We start from the raw sequence: 25,485 nt of genomic DNA on the forward strand, positions 1-25,485 counted from the left end.
TTAAGCAATCTTTCTGCCACAGCCTCCTGAGTAGCTGGGACTACAGGCATGCGCCACTATGCCTGGCTAATTTTTTCTATATATATATTTTAGTTGTCCAGCTAATTTCTTTCTATTTTTTTTTTTTTCTCCTGGACAGGTAGTCAGTATCTTTCTATTTTTTTAGTAGAGACGGGGTCTCACTCTTTCTCAGGCTGGTTTCAAACTCCTGACCTTGAGCGATCCTCTCGCCTCATCCTCCCACTGGCCTCCCAGAGTGCTAGGATTACAGGCCTGTTTGCAGTTCTTTTAATGCAGCAGTCTCAGGGTCACTTGTACAACTCCTTCTGGAACTGTGCAATATGGGGACCCCCAAGTACTTCAGTCCTTTTGGAGAAAAGGTGGTACATTAAAATACTACTTTGTTTTCAAACAAATGAATGGAATTTACCCTTTTTTGTTAATTGTCAGGATAAGGAAAATGGAAAAGGCCACTGCCTCTTTTTTCAGAAGAGGATTGGTTTCAGTTGTTATTCTTTCTTAATAGTTGATAAATGTAGTTATAAGAAAATATTTGGATTTATTTGATTATGCAATAGTAATATGCTTTAACCAGTAGAATCTTACACATTATTGTGGAATTTTTCATACTGTTCTATATTTATTTTAAAGAAGTGCTGTTTTCCTTTTCCCTCCCACATTGTGAGATTCTTTGTTTCTACCTTTTGAAATCAGACTAGGCCATGACTGACTTCTCACAAGCTTTTTCACATGAGCATTGAGTATGTTAAGATGTTACTTTTTTAAATCAAGGAATAGAGAGGTTAAACAGTGTTTTGTTTTTTTCTGAGACAGAGTCCTGCTCTGTTGTCCAGGGCTAGGGCTAGAGTACTGTGGTGTCAGCCCAGCTTGCAGCAGCCTCAAACTTCTGGGCTCAAGCTATTATCTCTTGCCTCAGCCTCCCAAGTAGCTGGGACTCTAGGAACTCACCATCACACCTGCTAAGTTTTTCTATTTTTAGTAGAGACCTGGTTGTGCTTTTGCTCAGGCTGGTCTCAAATTCCTGAACTCAAGCGATTCTCTGGCCCTGCCTCCCAGAGTGCTAGGATTACAGGCGTGAGCCATTGTGCCTGGCCTAAACAATGTTGAGCATGAGAAAAAGACCACTGTAACTCCTTGATATATGGGACTAAGGCTTTATAAAGAGCTAGATGAGAGGCTCATAGTAACTTACTGATAGCAATATGGCCCAGGACCTTTTTTTTAATGTACCTTTTCAGTACTAGACTTTTCAGGCATGTACTTTGGAGGTATGGGGGAGTAATCACAGGAAAGTTATTCCTCTACAGCAGTTGCTGTTGAATTTTTTCTTCTCAACATTTAATAAATGTACATCATTAATATGGTGTCTTTGCTTTCATCTTACTGCTGCAGTTTTCTTCTTAACCTTTACCTTTTCTCATTTCAGAATGCTTCCAACATTTCTTTATTCATTGTGCCTTTACCTTTTATCCTTGTCTATCACACTACATAAATATTGTTTCCCTGTTTTCTTTTCTCCGTTTTAAAAGCTAAAAGAGTTTTGGGACCTTAGTAGCAGTCTGTTTAGCAGTATATTTTATTGTGTATGACTTTGAAGACAGATTAGGAGAATGTTTGATTTGCAACTATTTTAAAGGCTCTCAGGTTAAGTCTGGACAGATTAGCAAGTAGACTTACTAATCAAGATGTAATTTAAAGTACTAAAATATATATTTTTCTCTTGTGTCCTTATTTGACATCATTCAGGCTTTTTAAATTTAAAGATTGTGAGATTGCTGGGTGCCGCCTGCGTCTTTAGTCCCAGCTACTTGGGAGGCCGAGATGGGAGGATTGCTTAAGACCAGGAGTGGATTTCTAGGCTATAGAGTACTATGTTCATACCTGTGGATAACCCACTGACCTCCTGCCTGGGCAACATAGTGAACTCTGTGTCTTAAAAATTAAAAAAAAGAAAGGAAGACAACATCTGAAATGGATTTTACAATTTCTATAGGCCGGCGTGGTGGCTCACGCCTGTAATCCTAGCACTCTGGGAGGGCAAGGCAGGCGGATTGCTAGAGGTCAGGAGTTCGAAACCAGCCTACGCAAGAGCAAGACCCCATCTCTACTAAAAATAGAAAGAAATTAATTGACCAACTAAAAATATATAGAAAAACATTAGCCAGGCATGGTGGTGTGTGCCTGTAGTCCCAGCTACTTGGGAGGCTGAGGCAGAAGGATTGCTTGAGCCCAGGACTTTGAGGTTTCTATGAGCTAGGCCGATGCTATAGTGCTCTTAGCCTGGGCAACAGAGTGAGACTCTGTCTGAAAAAAAAAATTTTTTTTTTCTATGAAGCAGAGAATTCTTTTTATTTACTTATTGTTTATTTGGAGGACAGCCATTATTAAAAAGCTCATTAAGTTGCATTAAAATAAACTTGGGGCCGGGCGCGGTGGCTCACGCCTGTAATCCTAGCACTCTGGGAGGCCGAGGCGGGCGGATTGCTCAAGGTCAGGAGTTCAAAACCAGCCTGAGCGAGACCCCGTCTCTACCATAAAAATAGAAAGAAATTAATTGGCCAACTAATGTATATAATATAAAAATCAGCCGGGCATGGTGGCGCATGCCTGTAGTCCCAGCTACTTGGGAGGCTGAGGCAGGAGGATCGCTTGAGCCCAGGAGTTTGAGGTTGCTGTGAGCTAGGCTGACACCATGGCACTCACTCTAGCCTAGGCAAGAAAGTGAGACTCTGTCTCAAAAAAAATAAAATAAAATAAACTTGGGCAACTTGGATATTTTTCACCTAAAATATTTATTTAGTATGTTTTCTGTATTTTTTCAATATAGTTGTATGTATTCTGTAATATACTGGAAAGAAAAAGCATAATACTTGGTATTTTCTTTGTAGATTTTTTACCATTTCATTATGTTTATAGAAACATCTTTAAATCTGCCTGAATTTTGTGACATGGACTTTTTTTTACATCGTGAATTGCTTGTGAATGTCTTTATTGGCTATATAACATATCCAGTAATGAGCTATTTTGAGTTTTTGGCTAGTATATGTAACACTGCAATAAAATATATCGAAAGTACAACTTTCTGTAATTTGAGTTATTTGCTCGGGAGAATTCTGATAAGTGGGTTTGCTAGTCAAAAATAAATGAACATGTCTTTTGACATGTATAATCTGCTTGCTTGCTTCCTTTTCTTTTTCTTCCTTTTCTTTTTACTTTCCTTTCCTTTTTCCTTTGTCTTGCTCTGTCACTCCAGCTTCAGTGCAGTGGCATCATCATAGTTCACTGCCGCCTCAAACTCCTGAGCTCAAGCGATCCTGCCTCACTCTCCTGAGTAGAGCTAGAACTACAAGCAGGAACAACCATACCTGGCTAATTTTTTATTTTTTGTAGAAACGTTGTTTCGTTATGTTGCCCAGGTTGGTGAACTCCTGGCCTCAAGTGATCCTCCCACACAGCCTACCGAAAAGCTCTGGGATTACAGGTGTGAGAGCTACTGCGCCAACTTTTTTTCTGAAAGGGGTTTATCAGTTGATAGTATCAGCAATTTAAGAATATGCAGTGCAGGCTGGGTGTGGTGGCTCACGCTTAAAAGCCTGTCAATTGTTGGGAGGTGAAGGAGGGAGAATAGCTCAAGGTCAGGAGTTCAGGACCAGCCTGAGCAAGAGTGAGACCCCATCTCTACAAAAAATAGAAAGAAATTAGCTGGACAACAAAAAATATATAGAAAAAATTACCTGGGCATGGTGGCATGTGCCTGTAGTTCTAGCTATTCGGGAGGCTGAGGCAGAAGGATCACTTGAGCTCAGGAGTTTGAGGTTGCTGTGAGCTAGGCAGACCCCCTGGCATTCTAGCCCAGGCAAGAGAGGCAGACTCTGTCTCAAAAAAAAAAAAAAAAAAATGCAGCGCAAAAATTTTTTAGCTACAAAACTTGTACATTTAAATTTTTAAACTTTAACTAAAATGTGAAATGCAACTTCCTCACTTCTGTTTTAATTATCTTACTACAAAAGATAAAATTAAAGGTAAAAATCAAACAGTATAACTATATCAAGTAAATAATGAAAACTGCATCCTGCCAGAAGCAACTATTGTTAATGGTTTATATCTCCTTTCAGAATTTTTTCTTTGCTCAAGTACCTATGCATGTTTAAGCATAAAACATACCTTATTTATATTGACTGCAGTATGCCATCAGTGTCACTTTACATAACAGATAAAAATGCTAATTATACCATGAAACACCATTGATTAAGAAAAATTTGAGTTTAGGAGATTTTGATATGAAAAACTATTTGCTGACATTCATTTGTATAAGTGATAGGCACTTAATGCTTCTTTCATAGAAATAACATGTTACTCAATAACTTACCTTTTTCCCTCATCAAAATGTGAATATAAGAAAAGATACTTTAGGCCTAGTTCCGGTGGCTCATGCATATAATCCCAGTGCTTTGGGAGGCTGAGGTAGGAGGATTGCTTGAGCCCCAGGAGTTCAGGCATCAGTGAGCTATCATGGCACCACTGCACTCTAGCCTGGGCAGCAGAGTGCCCTGTCTCTCTCTCTCTCTTTCTTTTTTTTCTTTCTTCATGTGACCAGGGCATGAACCAGGCATAGGCACAAACAAAAAGCCAAGCTGGGATAAACAAGGGGTTGCTTTGTTCCTGGCTGATACAAGATGGGCACCACCAACCAGATGTCACTCTACCCAGGTTTGGGACATCCCTGTCTCTTTAAAACAAAAGTTGGACCATTATAGCCAGATTATCATGAAAATTTTAAAAATGTTTGGTTTGTTCACTTAGGTCACCTTAAAACAAGAAAACCTTCCCAGGGAATTTTAATATATAGCCAGGGTCGAGAACCACTGAAATTGTTTCTGAAATATCTGACTGAATTAGAATCACTTGTGTACTTATTAAAATTTAGACTTTTGGTCTGCATTCCAAATTTAATGGATATCTCTGGATGTGCAGCTGGTTCAACCAGATGACCTTTTGAAGCTCCCTTCTAGAGGTTGTGTCAGCAATTTTTTTCAGCAGATAACATACTGTCAGAGATCCTGAGTTTGAGGTTATTGGAGGTTATATATGGCAATAACACAAAGCTTTTTTTCTGTTAGTTTTGTGATGGTTATATTTGTGTGGCTGTATTTGCCCAAGTGCAGTAGAGGTTACTATTGCCTTGCAGGTGATGAAATATTTAACTTTATTTTTTAATTCTTATTTTTATAGAGACAGGTTCTTGCAGTATTCTAAACTCAAATAATCCTCCTCCTCAGCCTCGTAAAGTGCTGAGTTTACAGGTGTGAGCCACTGTGCTGGGCCTTAACTTCAGATTTAAAGTTCTAATCTGTAAAATGCTAATCAAATTTAACTTGACTTTTTTTTTTTTTTTTTTAAAGGGACAGGGTCTTACTCTGTTGCCAGGCTGGAGTATAGCTCACTGTAAACCTGGAATTCAGAGGGATCCTCCTGAGTAGCTGGAAGTACAGGCCCACACCACCATACCTGGCTAATTTTTGTTATTTTTTTTCCTAGAGATGGGATATCCCTGTGTTGCCCAGGTTGGTCTTAAACTCCTGGCCCCAAGCTTTCCTCCTGCTTCAGCCTCCCAAAGTGCTGAGATTACAGGCATGGGCCACTGTGCCTAGCTTAATCTGAGTTTTAAAATACAGGCCAGGCGAGGTGGCTCACGCCTGTAATCTTAGCACTCTGGGAGGCCGAGGTGGGCGGATTGCTCGAGGTCAGGAGTTCAAAACCAGCCTGAGCAAGAGCAAGACCCCGTCTCTACTATAAATAGAAAGAAACTAATTGGCCAACTAATATATATATAGAAAAAATTAGCCGAGCATAGTGGCGCATGCCTGTAGTCCCAGCTACTAAAGAGGCTGAGGCAGGAGGATTGCTTGAGCCCAGGAGTTTGAGGTTGCTGTGAGCTAGGCTGACACCACAGCACTCACTCTAGCCTGGATAACAAAGTGAGACTCTGTCTCAAAAAAAAAAAAAAATACAAATTAGCTATCTTGTTTTAGGGTTATATTATATATCTTATAGACTTAGTGTTTCTTTCCTTTATTCACTGTAGCTTCATAGCTTGTTACCCATCACTCTTCCCTGTGTCTGCCTGTGTACTTTTTTTTTTTTTTTGCCTGTGTACTTTTGTGTTACATTATGATTAGTTGATAGTTAGGAATTCCCCTCTCCCTTTCAAATGCATTCCTAAGAATTTCTCCTTGTTGGGCGTTTTGATCTATAGGTAGGTAGGTATGTATGTATGTATTTATTTATTTATTTGAGACAGAGTCTCACTTTGTTGCCCAGGCTAGAGTGAGTGCAGTGGCATCAGCCTAGCTCACAGCAACCTCAAACTCCTGGGCTCAAGCAGTCTTACTGCCTCAGCCTCCCAAGTACCTGGGACTACAGGCATGCACCACCATGCCCGGCTAATTTTTTTCTATATATATTAGTCGGCCAATTAATTTCTTTCTGTTTATATTAGAGACGGGGTCTTGCTCTTACTCAGGCTGGTTTCGAACTCCTGACCTCGAGCAATCCACCCACCTAGGCCTCCCATAGTGCTAGGATCACAGGCGTGAGCCACTGTGCCCGGCCAAAGGTATTTATTTAGCATGTCTTGGGAACAACTTTACCCTCATGAATGATAAAATAATTTCTTAAGACACCTACCTTTGTGCTGAGTGCAGTAGCTCATCCTAAAAAAGTACTTAATGTGGAGGAGTTTACAGTCTAATTAGGAGAATTGTGACTAAAAACAGGAATGATAATTGCCAACTTCTACGATGTAGGAATTTTAGAGAAGGGGAACACAAGGGCATTGTAGGCTATAGTTGTCTGGGAACACTTGAGTAGTAGATGAGACATTCATTGGAATGGGTAAGATTTGGATGGTGGGAGAGGTAGGTTCTTTTCGATACGTTGTTAAAGGCATAGATACGAGATTAAGCATCTGAGACATAAGAATGGAATATCTGGGTTAGAAAGAAAACATGGAGCCAGATTATACAAAAGACTTTATTAGACTTAGATTCTAAGTTCTGTGTTCTTTATTTAGCTCTTCATTGCATCAAGCACATTAATGCCCCTAAGTGCTTACATCCATCTGGATTCCTGTTTTATTTTTTAATCTTGGAAGTCAGGCAAGCAAAGAAAAAGAATTAAACATATGATTGGATTCATGTATGAGACAGGCAGTTTACTGTACAGTTTCATTTGAGCTCTTATAACCCAGTGAGGGGTGGGTATTCTCCACATTATAGATGAGGAAGCAAGCTCATAGAGGTTAAATGATGTACTTGAGGTCAAATAGTGTGTAATGAACAGTTAGGCCAGAATGAAAATCTAGTCTGAATCTTTCTGGCTATAGAGGTGGTGGTTTATATGCTGTGGTATTATCTTCCCATGCTATAGCTTCCCAGAGTGTGTGTCATTTGGTCTAACAAATATGAGTGCAAATGGTATGTAGATATTACAAGAATGGTGAAAGTGTGAGTGGATTAGAATAGGACCTCTTCAGAGATGCTTCCCAGACCTTCCCTTATTTTTTGTTTATAGCATCCTGTGTCTTTTTCTTTTTTCTTTTTCTATATCAGATACAGACTTGGACATACTGTGTCTTCAATGGTATTCAAGACAAAGTAATTGACATGTCGCTTTAAAGTGAACTCCTGTTCACTCTTAACAATTTTAAGTCTTTGTTTAAAGAAAAACAAATCCCAGGAGACTGGTTCCTAAATCTTGTCCAGCTATTTACCTCAAATTATTTCTTTATAACTCTTTGTAACACCCACTGGGATACATCTCATGATATTTTGCTGGTTTTAATTAAATACAAGTAGTGATTACTGCTGTGTAGCATTTTATCTTCCTAAATATATGTGATATAAGACTCTTAAGGTTACAAATCTCAAGATTTTTATTCTTAGTTCTTTCCATGTTACTTAGTTGAACTAGTTTAGGATTCTTAAGAAGTAGACTTAAAAATTAGAATTAAAGCCGGGCGCGGTGGCTCACGCCTGTAATCCTAGCACTCTGGGAGGCTGAGGCGGGCGGATTGCTCGAGGTCAAGAGTTCGAAACCAGCCTGAGCAAGATCGAGATCCCGTCTCTACTATAAATAGAAAGAAATTAATTGGCCAACTAATATATATATAAAATTAGCCGGGCATGGTGGCTCATGCCTATAGTCCCAGCTACTCGGGAGGCTGAGGCAGCAGGATTGCTTGAGCCCAGGAGTTTGAGGTTGCTGTGAGCTAGGCTGACGCCATGGCACTCACTCTAGCCTGGGCAACAAAGCGAGACTCTGTCTCAAAAAAAAAAAAAAAAAAAAAATTAGAATTAGTTAAGAGTGTTTTTCGAAAATTATAGTTTTGAGTAATGTAAAATCTTGTGTGTTTTAGCATTCCATAGAGCTCTTAAGTGATTTGGAAGTACACGAACATGAGTGTACAAATAGTTAACCTGAACATGATGACATCACAGACTTTGTGCAGGTTTAAGCAGTGGATTTACTTTTTTTTTTTAATTTCTTTATTTCAAACTTTCCTCTCCCTGCCCCCCCCCCCAGACACAGGTGTCTGTAAGTGGATTTACTTATGATAACACTAAATTGTCAAGTTTGGGCAGAAATTTAAAGTTTAAAAACCAGTATAAGTTAGTTTAGCCTTCACAGAATGTTTTGTAACTAGCTTAACCTGATTGGCTTATTAAAGTGCAGATCAACAATCAAATGTTCCATAGGAGGCTAGGCAGGGTGGGTCATGCCTGCAAGTCAAGAACTCTGGGAGGCTGAAGCAGGAGGATTGCTTGAGTCCAGGAGTTTGAGACCAGTCTGAGCAACAGTGAGACCCTCATCTCTACAAGAAATAGAAAAATTAACTGGGTGTGGTGGCATATGCCTGTATTCCAAGCTACTAGGGAGGCTGAGGCAGGAGTATCATTTGAACCTGGAGTGAGCTATGATGCCATTGCACTCTAGCCCAGGTGACAGAGCAAGACCCTATCTCAAAAAACAAAAGTTTCATATTGATCACTGAATTTCTTTTCTGGCTAACTGATAGTACCTGCTCTTTACAATTGTCCAGGTCAGATTTCTTTGACATGCTTTATGGTACAGAACTGATGCCTCCCATAGAGTATTTGACAGTGTAATAGAGAAAGATGCAAGGTACTTATTTTAGAAAAAAATTTTGCCGCTATGTATTCCTAAATATTAACAGCAGAGTGCTCTCATCACTACCAAGATACTGGGACCTTTTAGAAATCTGTAAGGTGGGCTGGGCAAGGTGGCTGGTGCCTGTAATCATAGCAGTCTGGGAGGCGGAGGTGGGAGGATTGTTTTAAAAAGCCCAGGAGTTTGAGGTTGCAGTCAGGGACAATGACTCTCTACCCTGTGACTTTACCCAGGTACCAGGGTTGACAATGAGACTTTGTCTAGGAAAGAAAAGAAAAAGAGAAAAGACCCAAATTATTAAAATGAGAAGTGAAAGTAGGGACATTACTACTGACACTTAAAAAATTTAAGAAAACTTACAAGAGTATTTTGCTCTGTGAGTTGACTCTGTTTAGTGATTGTCAAAATTTTGCCTAGCTGGTCATTCATTCTTTTCTTTTTTTTTTTTTTTTCCAGACGGTCTCACTCTGTTGCCCGAGCTGTGGGGTCAGCCTGGCTCGCAGCAACCTCAAACTCCTGGGCTCAAGCGATCCTCCTGCCTCAGCCTCCTGAGTAGCTGGGGCGTCAGGGATGCGCCACCATGCCCGGCTAAATTTTTCTATATATATTAGTTGGCCAATTAATTTCTTTCTATTTATAGTAGAGATGGGTCTCGCTCTTGCTCAGGCTGGTTTCAAACTCCTGACCTGGAGCAATCCGCCTGCCTCAGCCTCCCAGAGTGCTAGGATTACAGGCGTGAGCCACCGCACCCGGCCCATTCATTCATTCTTTGGAGGTTGTGAACTTTATCAGATTATTGCAAGCAACATAACACCTGGACTCATGTCAGTTTTTTGCAGAAATGCCATCAGTGATTTCTTGAGACCAGAAGTATCTATTTGAAGTTGGTTCTCTTGTGTAAATCTAGTCAAACATTTTGTGTGACTATTTTTTTTTTTTTTTTGAGACAGAGTCTCGCTTTGTTGCCCAGGCTAGAGTGAGTGCTATGGCGTTAGCCTAGCTCACAGCAACCTCAAACTCCTGGGCTCAAGCAATCCGCCCGCCTCAGCCTCCCAGAGAGCTAGGATTACAGGCGAGAGCCACCGGCGACTATTTCTTTTTAAGTAAAGGTCCACATGGTAAATTCCTTAGGATTTAGTACTGAGGAAGCATTTTCCCCCACCCAATTTACATACTTTTCCCCCAGTATAATGAAAGCAATTTAATTTGAGATGGTTTAAGTTGTTCATTTGATTAACATTAACCAAAGACAAAATTATATTTGTGGTTTGCATTAACTAGTTGCTCATAATTTGTATCTTTATCTATGCCCTTTAAAATGACTTCTGCTTTGGCCAGTGGCTCACGCCTGTAATCCTAGCACTCTGGGAGGCCAAGGAGGGTGGATTGCTTGAGGTCAGGAGTTCAAAACCAGCCTGAGCAACAAAGCGAGACTCTGTCTCAAAAAAAAAAAAAAAAAAAAAAAGACTTCTGCTTTGACAGCCTTTTTTAGTGAGGTTCCATTGGCTTTTTTTTTTTTTTTTTGAGACAGAGTCTCACTCTGTTGCCCAGGCTAGAGTGAGTGCTGTGGCGTCAGCCTAGCTCACAGCAACCTCAAACTCCTGGGCTCAAGCAATCCTCCTGCCTCAGCCTCCCAAGTAGCTGGGACTACAGGCATGTGCCACTATGCCTGGCTAATTTTTTCTATATATATTACTTGGCCAATTAATTTGTTTCTATTTATGGCAGAGATGGGGTCTCGCTCTTGCTCAGGCTGATTTCGAACTCCTGACCTGGAGCAATCCGCCTACCTCGGCCTCCCAGAGTGCTAGGATTACAGGCATGAGCCACCGCTCCCGGCCTTCCATTGGCTTTTGTGTGTGGGGGTTGGCATATCGATATGTTATAGTGCCTCCCCTCTTTCCCAACCTCTTGTATTTAGGCAGCAGGTTTGTGTTAGCTTTTTCGGTCAATAAAATGTGAGCAGAAATTATATGTGTAACTGAGCAGAGTATCGTGAAAAGTCTTTTCCTGATTTTTGTCTATCTTGTTTCTTTGACTAAAGAAGCTTCAGGTACCAGATGGTGCAGCTGCAAAATGGTGGACACTTGCTTAAAGATGTGAGAGAGGAATTTATTGTGTCAGGCTATTGAGATTTTGGGAGTGATTTGGATAAGCACACCAATTCTCTCCTTTGGGAATACAGAATTGTCATTTGCAATTTAGGTCTATCAATTCTTCAGAAAAGGTTTAAAACATTACTGTCTCTTGTGCTTTCTGTTTTGAGATGCTAAATAGAATACAGTCAGCTTTCCTGCCTTTTAGAATCTTAGAGGAGCCAGAGCTGTTGCAAAATTATGTGCCAGTTTTTCTGAAGATGAATAAAATCATCCTTTGGCTGATATGTTAAACAGTGCATGCTGTATGAAGGGCATTTTTTTTTTTTTTTTTTTTTTTTTTTTTTTGAGACAGAGTCTCGCTTTGTTGCCCAGGCTAGAGTGAGTGCCGTGGCGTCAGCCTAGCTCACAGCAACCTCAAACTCCTGGGCTCGAGCGATCCTTCTGCCTCAGCCTCCCTGGTAGCTGGGACTACAGGCATGTGCCACCATGCCCGGCTAATTTTTTATATATATATCAGTTGGCCAATTGATTTCTTTCTATTAATAGTAGAGACGGGGTCTCGCTCTTGCTCAGGCTGGTTTTGAACTCCTGACCTTGAGCAATCCACCCGCCTCGGCCTCCCAAGAGCTAGGATTACAGGCGTGAGCCACAGCGCCCGGCCTATGAAGGGCATTTTAATTCCATGGCATGCCTCATAATATGAGCAAATCATGCAGCCTGATTCTCTGGTGGAATTTCTTTCATTCATTCCTTAATTTCTTTTTTTGTTTGTTTGGTTTTTTTTGTTTGTTTGTTTTTTGAGGCAGAGTCTCACTTTGTTGCCCAGGCTAGAGTGGGTGCTGTGGCGTCAGCCTAGCTAACAGCAACCTCAAACTCCTGGGCTCAAGCAGTCCTACTGCCTCAGCCTCCTGAGTAGCTGGGATTACAGACATGCGCCACCATGCCCGGCTAATTTTTTCTGTATATGTTAGTTGGCCAATTAATTGTTTTCTATTTATAGTAGAAAGGGGGTCTCACTCTTGCTCACAAGGCTGGTTTTGAACTCCTGACCTTGAGCGATCCACCCACCTGGGCCTCCCAGAGTGCTAGGATTACAGGCGTGAGCCACCACGCTCGGCCTTATGTTGCCACTTCTAATTCAGCAGTGGATCTACATCCCTTTTTGAAGAACTCTTATTTAATAGAATTATTATATTAGTTTATCTCAGAAGAATAAAGACTCCTCCATATGTCATTCCAATCGTATACATAGAACATACATTCTTACAGATTCCAAATGAACAATTTCGAACAATCATGCCTGATAACCAGTAAGTTGTCAAGGGAGATTTTTACTGAGGTGATTTTCATAGTGACATAGAGGTGAATTTTATAGAGCTTTACAATTTACAGAGGTGCTGTGCTTTTCCCCTTGACTTTTCCCATGGTAATTCTGAGTCACCCCTAAGATAACTTTTGAGTTCTTTACATTTGACATGGTATTTTAGGAGCTTGCCTTTGAGTAAGCTGGAAGTAAATTTATTGTCTTCTCATCTTGGATCTTTGCTAGAGATTATTTCTTTCCAACAGTTCCTCCTCAGTCAACTGAAACTTCTATTACATCTTCATCATCATTTCTGTCATCTGGATTATTTTCATTGAGAATGGGAACTACAGAGTGTAAGGCAGAGCTGCTGGGATCATCTTAGTCTTTTAAAGAGATAAAGAGCTGGGTTTTAACTCTCTGGCTCTAAAGGAGTCCTAGGGGCTCTTGATTGGGAATTAGATCTATATTTATTATATAAAGTTGCACTTTTCTTTCTATTTCTCCCTTCTGTTCCCTGCTTTTTACACTATCTAGCCACTCCCATATAAGGACAAGTTATAACCCTACACAGTCTACCTATTCATTATTCAGGATAATATATAGCAGACAAACTGGTAAGGCTTTCTAGATTATAGTGTACTAGTTTCTCAGCATATCCCCAAATGCTTTGATTTTTGAATTAGGAAATATTGTTCATTCTCCTTTTAGTCATTTCGCATACAGGATTCAAGATTAGATTACAGTTGATCCTTGAACAATACTGCTTTGAATTGTGTGGGTTCACTTATATGCAGATTTTTTTTCAGTAAACATATTGGAAAAGTTTTAGGAGATTTGTGACAATTTGGAAAAACTTGAAGATGAACCATGGAGCCTAGAAATATCAAATCAAGAAAAAGGGTTGTCATGGATGCATAAAATACATGTAGAATACTAGTCTGTGTGTTTTTCAACTGTTTATATTATTGGTAAGGCTTCTGGGCAATGGTACATTATTAGTAGTTAAGTTTTGGGGGAGTCAAAAGTGGATTTTGGACTGCATGGGGGGTCAGCACACCAATCCCTGTATTGTTCAAGCACTAACTATATATATTAGACACTTGATAAATTGCTGTAGATGCCAAAATCTTGTTAATTGAAAATAATAATTCACTGTATAGGTATCTTGCTAACCTGTGGCAACATAGGACATCTAAACTAAACTTTTGTTTAATTATATATTTCATAAACAGCCCTTCAAAATGATTTCTTTGGATTTCAGGCACTCCTTTAGGGATAGATATTACCAAATTTCCCACTAAATAAAATGGGCTTCAGAAACAGAGCCTGTTGAAATTGCCCAGAAATTATTATAGAATCTAGAGGAGGGGCCCTTAAATAGCTTTCATTTACCTAGGACATACCTAGTCATTCCCACTAAAATGTATTTCAGTCTCTAGCACTGTTCATCTTGGCCTCTTCATTCTTTAATCAAATATTTGTGTGCCTCTCATGGCATTAGATAGTGTGCTCTTTTCTGGGAATATAGAATGAAAATACATATAGTTCATGTCCTTTTAGGAAGGTAATATTTGATAGGAAGATGAACACTGATACTTAGTGCAGAGAAATATGAACATGGATGGGAGAATACAAGTAGGCTTTACATAGTAAGACATTTGGAGTTAATCCAGAGGAATGAATAGATTCCTAGGCATAGACAGAGGAAAGGTAATTGGCTAATTGATTAGGCCAGAACCATAAGTGACAGAGCCATTTTAAGGCTGTGTCTGACGCTGTGACCTTTTCTTCCCTTGGTGTCATTATCTTCAGTCTTTTTTTTTTTTTTTTTTGAGACATCAGCCTAGCTCACAGCAACCTCAAACTCCTGGGCTCAAGCAATCCTCCTGCCTCAGCCTCCCGAGTAGCTGGGATTACAAGCATGCTCCGCCATGCCTGGCTAATTTTTTTCTATATATATTAGTTGGCCAATTAATTTCTTTCTATTTATAGTAGAGACAGGGTCTCACTCTTACTCAGGTTGGTTTCGAACTCCTGATCTCGAGCAGTCTGCCCGCCTAGGCCTCCCAGAGTGCTAGGATTACAGGCGTGAGCCACCGCGCCCGGCCATCTTCAGTCTTCTTAGACTGAAGAATTTGTTTCTATGAACACTCTCCTTTCTACGAACACTCTCCAAGTGTGGTGGTTAAGAGCTCATGCTCTTAAGTTAGATGGTCTGGGTTTAAATTTGGGTTTTACCATTGTGTGACTTTAGACAAGTTGCTCTTAGCCTCAATTTTCTGTCTTTAAAATCAGGATTAGGTGGTATGACAGCCAGCAAACATTTTTCCCCTTGTTGGGACAAGTTCAGGTTATGACCCTGTATGCTTTGGTACAAGGTACAGTAATCCTGTCAGCCAGTACAGAGCCTGTTCATTTTCCCCATGACTGATTCTGAACAGTTTGTTTCCTTCTTGAACCTGAATCTCATTAGGAACTGTAGAGCCTTGTGGTGATTTGTCAGTCTGATGGGTAGAGAGACACCTGTCCCCTTTTTAGATTTTGTATTCTGTCTTTATATTATTGAAACTCAGCAGAGATTTGTTTTACAATACTAGTTGACAGGGACAACCTTGGAAGAATCAAACTTGCTGGAATATTGGTGCATGAAAGTAAGCTTTTTTTTTTTTTTGAGACAGAGTCTCACTTTGTTGCCCAGGCTAGAGTGAGTGCCGTGGCGTCAGCCTAGCTCACAGCAACCTCAATCTCCTGGGCTCAAGTGATCCTCCTGCCTCAGCCTCCCAAGTAGCTGGGACTACAGGCACCATGTGCCACCAACTCTGGCTAATATTTTCTATATAGTTTTAGTTGGCCAATTAATTTCTTTCTATTTTTAGTAGAGACGGGGGTCTCACTCTTGCTCAGGCTGGTTTTGAACTCCTGACCTTGAACGATCCACCCACCTGGGCCTCCCAGAGTGCTAGGATTACAGGCATGAGCCACTGCACCTGGCCAGTAACAGCATTCTTAATAGCCCTGAAGAGGCAAAAATCCAAATGTCCATTTACTGATGAATGGATTTAAAAAGAAAGTGTGGTATATCTATACAGTAGACTGATACATGGTGTACTCTGGATGAACTCTGAAAACATGCTAGGTGAAAGAAGCCATGCTAGGAATAAGAGGCCATATATTGTGTGGTTTCATTTATAGACATACTTTATTTTATTGTGCTTCTGCAGATAATGCATTTTTTTTCTTTTAACAAATTGAAGGTTTTTGGCAACCCTGCATCTAGTATCTCTATCGACACCATTTTTCCAACAGTGTGTGCTTATTACTTTGTGCCTCTATTCACATTTTCGTAATTCTTACAATATTTGAAAACTTTTTTCTTACATGTCTATTGTGAGCTGTAATCAGTGATCTTTGCTGTTACTATTGTAATTGTTTTGGGGCACCACGACTCAGGAAACTAATCAATAAATGTTCTGTGTATTTTAACTGTTTGCCCATCTGTCTCCCTCCCAGGCTTCCCTGTTTCTTGAGACAGCAATATTAAAAGTAGGCCAATTAAAAGCCCCATAATGTCCTCATTGTTCAATTGAAAGGAAAAGTCGCATGTCTCTTACTTTAAATCAAAAGATGGGAATGATTAAGCTTAGTAAGGAAGGCATGTTGAAGGCCAAAGTTGTGAATGCAAAGGAAAAGTTCTTGAAGGAAAGTGATAAAAGTGCTACTCCATGGAACATGTGAATGACATGAAAGAAAACAGGCTTATTGCTGATGTGGAGAAAGTTTTAATAGTCTGGATAAAAGATCAAGCCAGTTACAACATTCCCTTTGGCCAAAGCCTAATCCAGAGCAGGGCCCTAACTTTCTTCAATTCTGTGAATGCCAAGAGAGGTGAGGAAGGTGTAGGAGAAAAGTTGAAGCTAACAGAAGTTGGTTCATGAGGTTTAAGGAAAGATACTGTCTCCATAACATAACGGGCAAGGTGAAGCAGCAGATGCTGATATAGAAGCTGCAGCAAGTTATCTAGAAAGATCTGGTCAAAATCATTGATGAAGGTGGCTACACTAAACGACAGGTTTTCAAAGTAAACAAAATAGTCTTCTATTGGAAGAAGTTGTCACCTAGGACTTTATTATAGTTAGAGAGAAGACAGTGCCTGGCTTTAATAAAGCTTCAAAGGACAGGCTGATTCTCTTGTTAGAAACTAATGCAGCTGGTGTCTTTCAAGTTGAAGCCATTGCTCATTTACCATCCTGAAAAACCTAGGGCCCTTAAGAACTATGCTAAATCTACTCTGCTTTTGCTCTATAAATGGAACAACAAAGCCTGGATGACAACACATCTGTTTACAGCATAGTTTGCTGAATATTTTAAGCCCACTGTTGGGACCTGCTGCTCAGAAAAAAAGATTGCTTTCAAAATATTGACAATGCACCTGGTCACCCAAGAACTCTGATGAAGATACACAAGGAGATTAATGTTGTTTTCATGTCTGCTAATAAAGCATCCATTCTGTAACCCACGGATTAAGAAGTAATTTCAAGTTAAGTCTTACCATTTAAGAAATACGTTTATAGCTACTATAGATAACTGTTCCTCTTATGGATCTGGTAAAAATCAGTTGAAAACCTATTGCTAGATGCTATTAAGAACATTCATGAGGAGGAGGTCGTCAGAATAACATTAACAAGAGTTGGGAAGAAGTTAATAGACCTCATGATGGCTTTGAGGGGTTCAAGACATCACTGGAGGCAGTAAGTATAGATGTGGTACAAATAGCAAGAGAACTAGAATTAGAAGTGGAAGCTGAAGATGTGACTGAATTGTTGCAATCTCATGATGAAACTTGGACAGATGAGGAGTTGCTTCTTATGGATGGGCAAAGAAAGTGGTTTCTTTTTTCTTTTTTTTGAGACAGAGTCTCACTCTGTTGCCCAGGCTAGAGTGAGTGTCGTGGCGTCAGCTTAGCTCACAGCAACCTCAAACTCCTGGGCTCAAGCAATCCGCCTCAGCCTCCCGAGTAGCTGGGACTACAGGCATGTGCCATCATGTCTGGCTGATTTTTTCTATATATATTAGTTGGCCAATTAATTTCTTTCTATTTATAGTAGAGACAGGGTCTCGCTCTTGCTCAGGCTGGTTTTAACTCCTGACCTCGAGCAATCCGCCCGCCTCGGCCTCCCAGAGTGCTAGGATTACAGGCGTGAGCCACCACGCCCGGCCAAGAAAGTAGTTTCTTGAGATAGATGGAGTCTAGGTGATGTGAACAGTGTTGAAATGACAACAAAAGATTTAGATTATTAAATAAACTTGGTGAATCAGTGACAAGGTTTGAGAGGACTGACTCTAATTTTGAAAGAAGTTCTATGGGTAAAGTGCTGTCAAACAACATTGCATGCTACAGAGAAATATCTCATGAAAGGAAGACTCAGTGTCACAAAGTTCACTGTTTTATTTTAAGAAATTGCTTATAGCTACCTCATCCTCAAGGAACTGCCACCTTGGTTTGTCAGCAGCCATCAACATTGAGATGCAAGAGCAAAAAGATTGAGACTCACTCATAGCTCACATACCATTTTTTTATCAATAGCTTTTTAAAATTAAAATGTGTACTTTTTTTACACATACTGTTGCACACCTAATAGACTACAGTGTAGTGTAAACATAACTTTTATATGCACTGGGAAATAAAAAATTTATGGCTTGCTTTATTGCAGTGGTCTGGAACCAAACCTGCAATATTTCCTGTATTTGAAATGTCCAGAACAGGCAAATCTGTAGAGACAGAAAGATTGGCAGTTGGCTTGGGCTGGGAGTAAGGGTTGAAGGTAAATGAGAAGTGACTGTTAATGGGTGTGGGCCTGAGCTCGCGCGCGCGCGCTCTCTCTCTCTCTCTCTCTCTCTCTCTCTCTCTCTCTCTCTCTCTCTCTCTCTCTGTCTCTGTCTCTGTCTCTGTCTCTGTCTCTGTCTCTGTCTTTTTTATTTATTTATTTATTTTTTGAGACAGAGTTTTACTTTGTTGCCCAGGCTAGAGTGAGTGCCATGGCATCAGCCTAGCTCACAGCAGCCTCAGTCTCCTGGACTCAAGCAATCCTCCTGCCTCAGCCTCCTGAGTAGCTGGGACTACAGGCATGAGCCACCATGCCTGGCTAGTTTTTTCTCTATATATATATTTTTAGTCGGTCAATTTCTTTCTATTTATAGTAGAGAACGGGGTCTTGCTCTTGCTCAGGCTGGTTTTGAACTCCTGACCTTGAGCAATCCTCCTGCCTATGTATAGTTTTTCCACATAAAATGTTGCAAAGCCCCACAATTAAAAGAATTAATGGTTCTGTTTTTGGTGTAGCTGGATTATTTATGAATTGCTCTTTATAAACTGTTGGGACCAGTTTATAAAGTTGAATTATTGGTTCACCTGAGATATTTTTGACTTCTTAGGGTTTGAGAATAAACTAATATGAAAGTGAGGTTACTTCACTGCCTGCAAATTTAACCTTTTTCATAGCCATGGTTTAGAGAACAAAATTGGACATGTGTCAAATGAATGTTTTCAGATTCCAAAAAATGAATCAATTTTCTTACTACCATACCCTACAACTTCTTTTTTAAATGCTTTAGAATTGTATTTTTAAAAATCAGCTTGAGATATAATTTATACAATAAAACGTACCACTTTTACATATACAGTCCAGTGAATTTTGAATAAAGCATACAGTTGTGAAACCACCACAATGGAGCAGTTTGCATTACCTCCATCACCCCCCTACCTCCCAATTTCCATTGAACTCTTTTACACACATTTTACCTCTACATCTTGGTAACTGCTGTTTGCTTTCTGTTTTTTCAATTTTGCATTTTCTATAATTTGATAAAAATTGAAGCATGTAGTCTTTGTGTGTTTTCAGACACAGTGTACCTGTCGACTGGGCGTATAATGGTGGCGTTGTAGCTCACTGGAATCTTCAACTCCTGGGCTCAAGTGATTCCTCTGCTTAAGCCTCCCAAAATGCTAGGATTACAGGTGGTCTTGCTCTTGCTGAGGGTAGTCTCGAACTCCTAGCCTCAAGCAATCCTCTTGTTTCGGCCTCCCAAGGTGCTAGGATTATAGGCATAAGCCACTGTTCCTGGTGTTTTGGGGGAGGAAGTGGGGGGAACAGGATCTGTCACCCAGGCTCATCATAGCTCACTGTAGTCTCAAACTCCTGGGCTCAAGTGACGCTCCCATCTCAGCCTCCTGAGTAGCTGGAACTACAGACACATGCTACTATGCCCAGCTAATTTTTCTAATTTTTGTTACTCTCTCTGGTTTCGAACTCTTGATTTGAAGTGATCTTCCCATTGAGGCCTCCCAAAGTCCTAGAATTACAGGCATCAATCACCACGCCTGGCTCATATAGTCTTTTTAGTCTGGCCTTTTTTTTTTTTTTTTATTTTGGCATATTATAGGGGTACAGATTTTAAGGTTTCAATAAATGCCCATTTCCCTCCCTCCCCCCAAAAGTCTGAGTCTCCATCATGACCATCCCCCAGATGGTGCACATCTCACTCATTAAGTCTGGCCTTTTTTACTTAACATGATGTTTTTGAGATTCATCCATGTTCTTTGTATCAGTTAATTTTTTTTTCTTTTGTATTTGAGTTTTCTATTATATAGATGTGTAACACAATTTGCTTGTTCTTTCCCCCTCTTGGTGCACATTTATTTCCACTTTTTGGCTGTTACGGATAATGTTGCTATGAACATTTGTATAAAAAAGTCTCTGATAATACTTAGAACTAGGTTTGCTGAATCATCTGGTAAATGTTTAACTAAAAAAGAAACTACCAGACTGTTTGCCAAAGAGACTTACAACATCTTAATATTTTTATTAATTTTCTGATATCCTGAAAGGATGATTTTCAAAACATATTTTCCTGTGGTTACACATTAGGAAGACTCCCCTTAATTTAGCATACCAATAGGTAGTGTTTAATAAAATCATCATCTGCATGATATCTGCTAAGATACGCTGGCCTGGGACAGTGGCTCATGCCTGTAATCTTAGCACTTTGGGAGGCCAAGGTGGAAGTATTGCTTGAGGTCAGTGGTTCAAGACTAGCCTGAGCAAGAGCGAGACCCTGCCTCTACTAAAAATATAAAAAATTAACTGGGTGTGGTGGCACATGCCCGTTAGTCCCAGCTACTGGGGGAGTCTGAAGCAGGAGGATCACTTGAGCCCCCCAGGAGTTGAGATTGCTGTGAAGCAGGCCAGGGCACTCTAGGTGACACAGTCTCAAAAAAGAAAGGTAGAGATTATGCTTAGAGTGTTACTGTATGTTAAGGGTGCTTGTTAAAATGCAGGTTCTTGGGTCTCATTTGTTAAAATATTTATTCAGTTGGTATTTATTGAGATGTCTTTAGTTCTTTACATACCACCCACTGTTGTGTTGTGTGTATTTTCCTATACTTAGGGATATTCCTACCCAAGTTTATCTGGGCCCCTTTCTTTGCTCGCCACCTAGTGGTAACAAATAGGAACCATCAGAAGTTTTACCAACGAATGAGTTCCTAGTAAGGGTAGAAACATCCGAAAGTCTGTTTGTGACTCATCATATGCTCAGTATATTTTTTGCTGTATGAATGAATTCCCTTTCCTCCCATGAGTTTGGTTTTGGGCACATGTAGTTTATTTGTGAGGTAATACATTTTAGAGCCTGTAAATTTTTAATATTTGTTTTCAGCGGCTAAGTTATTTTTACTGAAAAAATACTCCTAGTTCATTTATTTTATTTTATTTTTTTCCTAGTTCATTTATTTACTGAGATGCTGGAAACATACTAAATTATACTAGATATTATATGACATAGTCTTCTGATTCCTAATAACTTATATTCCAGTTTTTCTTGTGTTGACTCTTAGTTTCTTTTACATGTTTTTTGGGTTTTTACTCACATTAATTTTGATGATTGTGAAGTAATTTTTGTCACAATTCTTTTGTTTTCTATTAGGTTGGCCGGAATAAAGAACTCTTTAGAAAGGAATATGTTAACAAAACTTTTAAGTTTGTAAGGTCTCTGATTTTGCTTTCTCTTATAGAAATGGTGGAATCAATGAAGAAAGTAGCAGGGATGGATGTGGAGCTGACAGTTGAAGAAAGAAACCTCCTATCTGTTGCATATAAAAATGTGATTGGAGCTAGAAGAGCCTCCTGGAGAATAATCAGCAGCATTGAACAGAAAGAAGAAAACAAGGGAGGAGAAGACAAACTAAAAATGATTCGGGAATATCGGCAAATGGTGAGATTATGGTGCAGTAGCCCCTCCTTATCCACAGTTTCAAGAGTAAGATATTTTGAGAGAGAGAATGCCATACCATCTGTGGTTTCAGCATCCTGGGGGTTTCAGAATGTATACCCTTCAGATATACTGTAATTTTAAAGAAAATTGGTTAGTGTTTCTAAACTATAGGTGTTGATATTGGGTTAATTTGTAGAGTTTTTGGTACCATTTATCTTTTCTTTTTCTTTCTTTTGAGACAGCATCTCACTCTGTTGCCTGGCTAGAGTGCTGTGGCGTCAGTCAGCCTAGCTTACAGCAACCTCAAACTCCAGGGCTCAAGTAATCCTGCCTCAGCCTTCCAAGTAGCTGAGACTACAGGCATGCACCACCATGCCTGGCTAATTTTTTCTATATATTTTTAGTGGGCCAATTAATTTCTTTCTATTTTTAGTAGAGATGGGATCTTATTCTTGCTCAGGCTGGTTTTGAATTCCCGACCTTGAACAATCCACCTGCCTTGGTCTCCCAGAGTGCTAGGATTACAGGGATGAGCCACCGTGCCTGGCCATGTTTTGGTACCATTTATCTTTTCATTGAAAGAATTTTTATGTCCAATGTTGTGATTTTTATCTTCGGATTTTATATAACAGAAAGAAGTGGGGGGGGGGTTGTTACCTGAATATGTCCTAAGTTTTGCCTTTTTATTTTGATAGTTTAAAGAAAAAGTTGTCTAAGTGAAAGGAGACTTGTTTCTTATGAGTGGCCGTCTTAAGTCTCAGGCTTACAGCTGCCAGTAATTTGGCCTTAGCCAGTGGAATTTTAGCACACGTTTATATATACTGTACATTTCATATCATAATGGATTTTTATCTTTTATTTACCTGGATTAGAAATTACAGACTACAGGGTATTTTAGGACAGAGGCAAAGAACTTTTTTCCCTGGAAGCTGCAGAGGGTGGTGGTCAGTTTTCCAGCATTGCACAAGTAGAGAACAAATTTAATTTTTGTTTTTATAGTGGTAACTAAAATACTTTGTTGACTACTTGAAATTAATATTAGGCCAATTTAACTAATATTTGCAAATTCCTCTTCTGTGCCACACAATTTGCTAGGTACTGTGGGTGCAAAAATGAAGCAGATATAATAGTTACTATCCTTAAGTAGGCTCAGTCTAGTCATTGCTTTTTAAACAGAATAGAGAATATCAGAAGTGGACACTGCTAAGGGTAAGAATTATTTTACAAAACTATTACAGATATTATGTGTATGTATATACATATATAAAATACTTCCCTTACTCTGGATTGTGCTCAAAAATGTTTGATAGGCCGGGCGTGGTGTCTCACGCCTGTAATCCTAGCACTCTGGGAGGCCGAGGCGGATGGATTGCTCGAGGTCAGGAGTTCAAGACCAGCCTGAGCAAGAGCGAGACCCCCGTCTCTACTATAAATAGAAAGAAATTAATTGGCCAACTAATATATATAGAAAAAAAATTAGCTGGGCATGGTGGCACATGCCTGTAGTCCCAGCTACACAGGAGGCTGAGGCAGCAGGATTGCTTGAGCCCAGGAGTTTAAGGTTGCTGTGAGCTAGGCTGATGCCACGGCACTCACTCTAGCCTGGGCAACAAAGTGAGACTCTGTCTCAAAAAAAAAAAAAAAAAAAAAGTTTGATAGCCATAACTCTAGTGCAGGGGTTTTCTTTTTTTTCTTTTCTTTTTTCAAAATTTTTTTTTTTTATTTCAGCATGTTATGGGGGTACAAATGTTTAGGGTTACATATATTAGTGCAGGGTTTTTCAACCAGAGGTGATTTTGCACTTCATAGGACCTTTGGCAATGTCTAGGAACTTTTTTTTACTGGAGATAGTCACATCCTGTCACGTTGGCTAGAGTGCAGTGTCATTGTCATAGCTCACTGCAACCTCTAAACTCCTGGTCTCAAGCAGTCCTTCTTGGCTCAGCCTCCTGAGTAGCTGGGATTCCAGGCATGTGCCACCACACCTAGCTAATTTTTCAATTTTTTGTAGAGATGAGATCTCGTTCTTGCTCAGGCTAGTCTGGAACTACTGAGCTGAATCGATCCTCTTGCCTCAGCGTCCTAGAGTGCTAGAATTACAGGCATGAGCCACCATGCCTGGCCTAGAAACATTTTTGATTGTCACAATTTGGAGGGTGCTGTTGGCATCTAGTGGGTAGAGACCAGGATGCTGCTAAGCACCCCCACTCACTATGCATGGTGGAGTAATCTCCACAACAAAGGTGCCCTGCTCCAAATGTCAGTAGTGCTGTTGTTGAGAAACATCCTGGTGGAAGAGACCGGGGTGGGGGATGAAGCATAGTTACTAACTTGACATCTCTGTCTTTGCACTGTCCTGAATAGGGATATATTTCTATTACATATATTTGTGCAAGGTATTACATGTATTTAATCTTTAAGATGACTCTGGAAGGGGGGTATTATTCCCATGTATAGATGGAAAAACAGGTTTTTAGTGGTTAAGTAACATACTTGTGATGAGTTGGGTTTTTTTTTTTTTTTTGAAACAGTCTCACTGTGTTGCTCGGATAGAGTGCAGTGGTGTCAGCTTAGCTCACAGCAACCTCAGACTCCTGGGTTCAAGCAATCCTGTCTCAGCTTCTCAAGTAGTTGGGACTACAGGCATGCACCACCATGCCCGGCTAAATTTTTCTATATATATTATTAGTTGGCCAACTCATTTCTTTCTATTTTTAGTAGAGACGAGGTCTTGCTCTTGCTCTGGCTGGTTTCGAACTCCTGGGCTTGAGCTATCCACCTCCCTCGGCCTCCCAGAGTGCTAGGATTAAGGGTATAAGATGAGTTGGGATTGATGTTACTATTACCCTCAAATATGTTGGGACAAAGAATGTATGTATGGATTGTCAATAGGCAAGATTTGGTGTCCCAGAAGAATGAGGAAATGGGAAAGTTAAAAGGGCTGAAGAGAGCAGTCCATGAGGTAGTTTGTAAGGTTTGGGCTAATTAGGAAAGGGAAGCAGGAAACCAGAGTGACTGATAAATTGGAGGAGATGAAAGGTTCAAGAGTCTGGATATCCTGATGAGTCCCCAAGTAGAAATAATAGTAAAGGAATAAAAATATTAATGAAAGAAGTTGTAGGCCAAGAGTGAAATATTAAAATTTCAGACTTCTAGTATGGAGCATCACAGTTTAGGGGTATTGATGAGTGAAAGCCATGGAGTAGAGATCAGAGAACTGTGTTGAATGGAACATATGGATGCTAATACCTTGACATTATGTCAGCTAATTGGAGAGGTAGGCTGGATATACTCAGAGGATGTGGAATAAGGGCCTAGAGATCTGTTGATGGCAAAAATTGAGAAATAGAAGGTAGATATGAACTTCTGCGGAGGGGAAGGCTTTGTAATAACAGAGCAGTCGTATCAAGTATTCGAGGAGCTAGGAGACCTCCTACAGCAGTCTCTACTTGAAAAGCCACCAGGCAGGTAGTTTATTAGAGCTTGTTTTGCTTAGGATAAAGACAAAATTCCAGAGACATGAGAGGAACCTAGAAAGGTTCGACAGTGCAAGATGAGTGTGTGTTTAGAGGTGGCATGTGCTTTCAGCATCATAAACTG

At 40.0% G+C, this 25,485-nt stretch overlaps 2 protein-coding genes and 1 non-coding gene across 3 annotated transcripts in view; 1 reads left to right on the forward strand and 2 right to left on the reverse strand.

Annotated features, from left to right (window-relative positions):
• SERPINF1 (serpin family F member 1) overlaps window positions 1–353 on the reverse strand; it is a 351,983-nt gene extending 351,630 nt beyond the window's left edge. Inside the window, exon 1 of the mRNA XM_075994269.1 lies at window positions 350–353. The gene's annotated coding sequence lies outside the window, so the exon portion shown is untranslated. The remainder of the gene's footprint in view (window positions 1–349) is intronic.
• YWHAE (tyrosine 3-monooxygenase/tryptophan 5-monooxygenase activation protein epsilon) overlaps window positions 1–25,485 on the forward strand; it is a 51,226-nt gene that overhangs the window by 11,142 nt on the left and 14,599 nt on the right. The window contains exon 2 of the mRNA XM_012740635.3: window positions 21,686–21,885. Within this exon, the coding sequence (XP_012596089.1) occupies window positions 21,686–21,885 (200 nt within the window). The remainder of the gene's footprint in view (window positions 1–21,685; window positions 21,886–25,485) is intronic.
• LOC142862333 (small nucleolar RNA SNORA48) lies at window positions 4,607–4,741 on the reverse strand. Its single transcript, XR_012913397.1, has one exon. It is a non-coding gene; the product is annotated as a small nucleolar RNA SNORA48 (small nucleolar RNA).

This window comes from Microcebus murinus, chromosome 18 (genome assembly GCF_040939455.1).
Source record: "Microcebus murinus isolate Inina chromosome 18, M.murinus_Inina_mat1.0, whole genome shotgun sequence".
In the NCBI taxonomy this organism is placed as follows: Eukaryota; Metazoa; Chordata; class Mammalia; order Primates; family Cheirogaleidae; genus Microcebus; species Microcebus murinus.